This window comes from Gavialis gangeticus, unplaced genomic scaffold (genome assembly GCF_001723915.1).
Source record: "Gavialis gangeticus isolate Ggan-Ray unplaced genomic scaffold, GavGan_comp1, whole genome shotgun sequence".
Lineage (NCBI taxonomy): Eukaryota > Metazoa > Chordata > Crocodylia > Gavialidae > Gavialis > Gavialis gangeticus.
Window position 1 is genome coordinate 8,123,054 of NW_017729015.1, and position 4,477 is coordinate 8,127,530.

The 4,477-nt window shown below is 50.5% G+C and overlaps 1 protein-coding gene across 1 annotated transcript in view; it reads right to left on the reverse strand.

The window, feature by feature from the left end:
• Positions 1 to 3,385, reverse strand: part of PTPRU (protein tyrosine phosphatase, receptor type U) — a 246,083-nt gene extending 242,698 nt beyond the window's left edge. The window contains exon 1 of the mRNA XM_019512143.1: positions 3,262 to 3,385. Within this exon, the coding sequence (XP_019367688.1) occupies positions 3,262 to 3,292 (31 nt within the window). The 5' untranslated portion in view covers positions 3,293 to 3,385. The remainder of the gene's footprint in view (positions 1 to 3,261) is intronic.
• Between the last annotated feature and the right edge of the window lie 1,092 nt (positions 3,386 to 4,477).

A 4,477-nucleotide genomic window follows, 5' to 3' on the forward strand; every position in this document is an offset into this window, starting at 1 on the left:
TAGATTAATTTCACTTAGGAAAACTCTATTAACCCCCTCCCCCCCCCCTCGCTCTTTCTCCATCTTTCCTTTCCTGCGAGTCTCCCATACCTTCCACTTCTGTCTTATCTGACCCTCCATCTCAATAATCAAGTGGTTTTGTTTTAAGGATTTAAAAGGTATAGAGTAAGCACACACGCACACAAAAGGTATAGGGTGCGTGTGCATGCACACACACAAAACCAAAGAAGGGAATGGCACTATGAAACTGGATCCCAATGGACTCAGAGAGAAGCCCGTGACTGCTGCCTGCCCTGTAAATCCTGAAAGACCTTTCCCCCAAAGGCCCGGAGGAGGAAGGAATTGCAAGGAGTACATAAAAGGAGGGGAGAGGAGAGATTAGAAGAGAGGAAAAATGGATGGAAAGCAAAATAAAGCACTGGTGTGAACAAGACAGCAAGATAAACAGCCAAAGGCAGATTGATGGAGCAGTAAAGATCTTTCTATAAAGCAGTTAATGCTCTAATAAAAAATCATTTTTACTATCAAGCTATAAACTGGCTTCTCTCTATCGCTGCCCAGGCTCCAGTGCCAGACCTGGTCTCCAGGCTCTCGCCTGGGCAGAGGGAATTCAGAGCACTGGGAACTCCTACTCTGAGGTGCTCAGTTACTGCTGGGATCAGCATGGTACTCCCAGCCCAGCACAGGGGTATAAGGACAGAATATGAAAGTATTCAGGAATTCAGCCTCACAACGCCACAGGCAACTCCACTGGTGAAGACGAGGAAGCAAGACACCACATAGGCTAATAAACTAATTGAGGTCTTACTGAGAGCTAAGCAAAAAACTGAAAAATCTCCCATACGCCAGCTCAGTTCACCAAGCACAAGGTCATCCTGGCAATGGAGGTGCACTTATTTACAGAGGCAATCTCATCCTTCCCAGTCCAGCTAAAATCCAGACAAGCAGTATGGCCACCATGGTTGTGGGGGCACTGCCTCCCCAGCACGGCCTCCAGGAACTTCCAACTAGCATGGGACACATCCCATTGATTGTCCCACACATGGGAATTGATTGCTTTTAAATTGATTGCTTTCAGCCAGTTTCATTTATCTGTGCTTTACTATGGCTTTGAGTCTGTGGCACGCTTGCTTCACATTTTCAAGTCTCTTCAAACCCACAAGGAGTACAATTTTATTTGCCCATTTCTAGTTCAAAGCTGGGACTCTCAAATAGTCATATGACTCGAGGAGTTGAGGCTTGAAGAATAACACCACATATTACCAGACTCATAATCAATTGGCAAGGGTTGACATCATTGTAAGCATGCTCACCCACACGAAGATAACAATATAGCATGGTCTTCCTGCAAAATCCCTTCCTGGGGTCAAGGCATGTAGAAAAACACTTGCAAAAAGAATGTGTCCCTTTAAAGAAAAATACCAATGATTCTTGCTTGGCAAGGTGGCATCACTGTTGCAGAGGCATCAGATCCTCAGCAGATGGGGAGCCTGGCATCCTGCAAGCACCAAGCTGTGCATCACAGAGTAGCAGGGGAAGAGGCCACTTGCACTAACAGGGAGACGCACAGGAGGCTTGGCAAGAACAGCAACAGCCCGTGCATCTGCTACAACACTCCTGGTGCCAGCCAGAAGGGGTCTTCTCCAAGTGCAGGAGGCAGCACCAGTCTCAGCAGACCTTACCTAGCAAAGAGCAATCTACCATCATCCCGTGTCACTGCAAGCTAGAGACCTGAAAACCAGGGGCAAGTCTCTGTCTCACTTGGGACAAGTGACTACAGATTAGCGCAGGCCCTTACGATGGACCTGTGTGTAGGAGGCAACAGGCACAACTACTGCCTAATTGGCACATGGGGACCATCCCTAAATCCCCAGAGCTCTGACCACCAAAACACAGGCCTTGACCCACTAAGAGCTCTTTTGGCTGTTAGTCATATGTCCCTTATCCTAGATGTGAGCCCAGCCACGGGACCCTGTCACTCACAAAGCTAGGATTCACACATTCGGGGGGAGGGAGGGGGGTTTCCACCGGTACGAAGGAGAGGTAAACGGCTGTATCCCACTTCTACCTCTGCATGCCAGAATCCACCTCCTTGACCCTGCATGAAACATGCTCTGCAGTGGGCTGGTAGCCTGCTGAACACCAGAAGGTTTCCAGCCCGTACACCCAAGCCAGACCAGAGTCCCTACACCAGCGAGCTGAGGCCTCCGGTCAGCAGGACTCACTGCCACAATGCAGGGCATCACATGCTGCAGTGTCTCCATAGTCCACCCACACTTGGGAATCTGAGAACTTGGTGAACACATGACGCCCAGGGAGGGATTCATGCAGCCCATCACACGTTGTTAACAGCAGGCATCTTGGAACCCCAAAGGCCTCGTCTCCAAGAGAACGGTCCAAACCGATCAGCGCACCATCTGTCTGCAAGCACACCTCAGGCAAACCCTGCTCAAGCTAACACCAACACAGCCTGGAGTCCAGCAACTGAACGCAAAGAGCAACAGCTAATCCACGACAAAGGAGAAGGTGGGAACTAGTAGGCAAATACATTTGGGAAAATCACAGGCAGATCCCAGGCAGCACAGGAAGGGAGCATGGGTCGAACTTCACCTGGCACAAGGGGTACCTGCAAAGCTGTTTGCTACCTCACCAACCTGAGCCCTGGAAAGGAAGAGCAGTATTGCAGCTCCACTACCTGGGAGAAGGCCATCTCCACCCCACCAGGGTGAAGAGCATCTCTCCTCAATACATGCATTTCCTTCTCTTTCCCTGGTAAACAGGCAGCCATGATCATGCTTGTGCTTTTGTGCATCCAGCATGCAAAGCTATTACTGGACAGGGGGCTTTCAACTCAGAGAGCAGTCAAAAGTGCCCCTTGAGGGACTGTCAGTGAACAGAGCATCACAGTGCAGCTAGTCATAATTGCTAACCACCTCTTGCTCTCCTGGAGCTTTTCAGCTACATATCAAGCTTCTATAGAATATGTACTTACAGACTAAAATGACTTTAAGAAAGCAGCAAATAAAAAAGACGACAGACAACATCTGCCAGAGAGAGCAGAGTATATGATCTCCTTTGTGACAGCCTGCAGTGACTCCGGAAACAAGATGGCTGCAACGTCAGCGGGCTCTGCTCCAAGAAGCCGTGGGAGCCTGCGAGTCTGTGACGGAGGCGGCCTGCTCAGTGTACGTGGAGATTATCAAACCTTTAAGGGGCTCAGACTTCCTAAAGGACGGCAAAAGCCGGAGGGGCCAAACTCACCATGAGGAAGATCAGAAGACAGATGAGGCATGATATAGCTCCGGATCAGCTCCCACTCAAAGTCATCCTCCTCTCCTTGGCTGTACTCACACTGGTTCAAATCTCCATCTTCCTCAAAGGTGCAGCCAGCTGCAGTCAGGAGAGGGAGAGAGAGAGAAAGAAACCATCAGTGGCAGTGGAAAGGAAGCAAGGGGCCAGCAGCGAAACCGCCTGCAGGCCCAAGTCAGAGAGAGGGTGGGAACTCCCTTATAGGTCTGGGCAAAGCCAACCAGCCATCTCCTCTCCGAGAGGGCATCCCAACCCACTGGCCCAACAGAACAGGCTCCACTGAGAGACTCTGTGCCTTCTTGTACTTACGGGGCCTGAACAGCGACACTGTGCATAAGGCATCTGACTTATGGCACAACTTCCCTCAGCACGTGTACCCGTACACACACAGGCACCGCCCCCCGACTCCAAGAGGCCGCCCCCTCAAATGCACGCAGACCCGGGCAGATGCAAACCTCCCCTCATACACACCCTTAACCCTCCGCTTTTTAACGCCACCTTTCCCCCTTTAAACTGCCCACCAGAATGCAGAGATTAAAAACCCATCTTTTCCATCACCCCTCAGGTGTGCCAAGCAAGGTGATGGGGATGACAGGGGCAGAAATGGGACACGGAGAAGAAGATTAGTCAGGAGGCAGCAGCTGGAAAAACATTTCAGGATCATTTAGGATTTGCATTGCGAGCACTGAGCCTGCCTTGTCCTCCAACAGGCCCTGAAATGAGCCACTGTGCTGGAAGATGGGTTTTTAAATGGAGATTGCTATGTTATTTCTTCTCACTGGAGCAGCTAAAATGCAGGGGCAGTGGAGGACTGAGTGGTAAAAATCAACTGCCTTCTCTTCACGCAGCCTGGGTGACATATGGAAAACAGTGCCCCGTTCAAGAGGCACCTCCAGAGTAGCAGCCCCAGCAGACAAGGAGGAGCAGATAATGCTAAACTCTGGCGCTAGGGCTTATTCTAATCCAGGATGTCAGGCGACCTCAGGTGGTGACGAAAACAGCACAGGCTGAGTTGGTCTGCAAATGGGATTACACGACAGGGTCACTTGCGATGAGTGAAACCCCTTCCAGTCCTACACCCTATGTTTCCAATCCTCACCACAGAGTTACTGCGTGCTTAGCACCCAGGTTGGTTCCTCACAGACCTGGACATGAACCTCAGCTATAG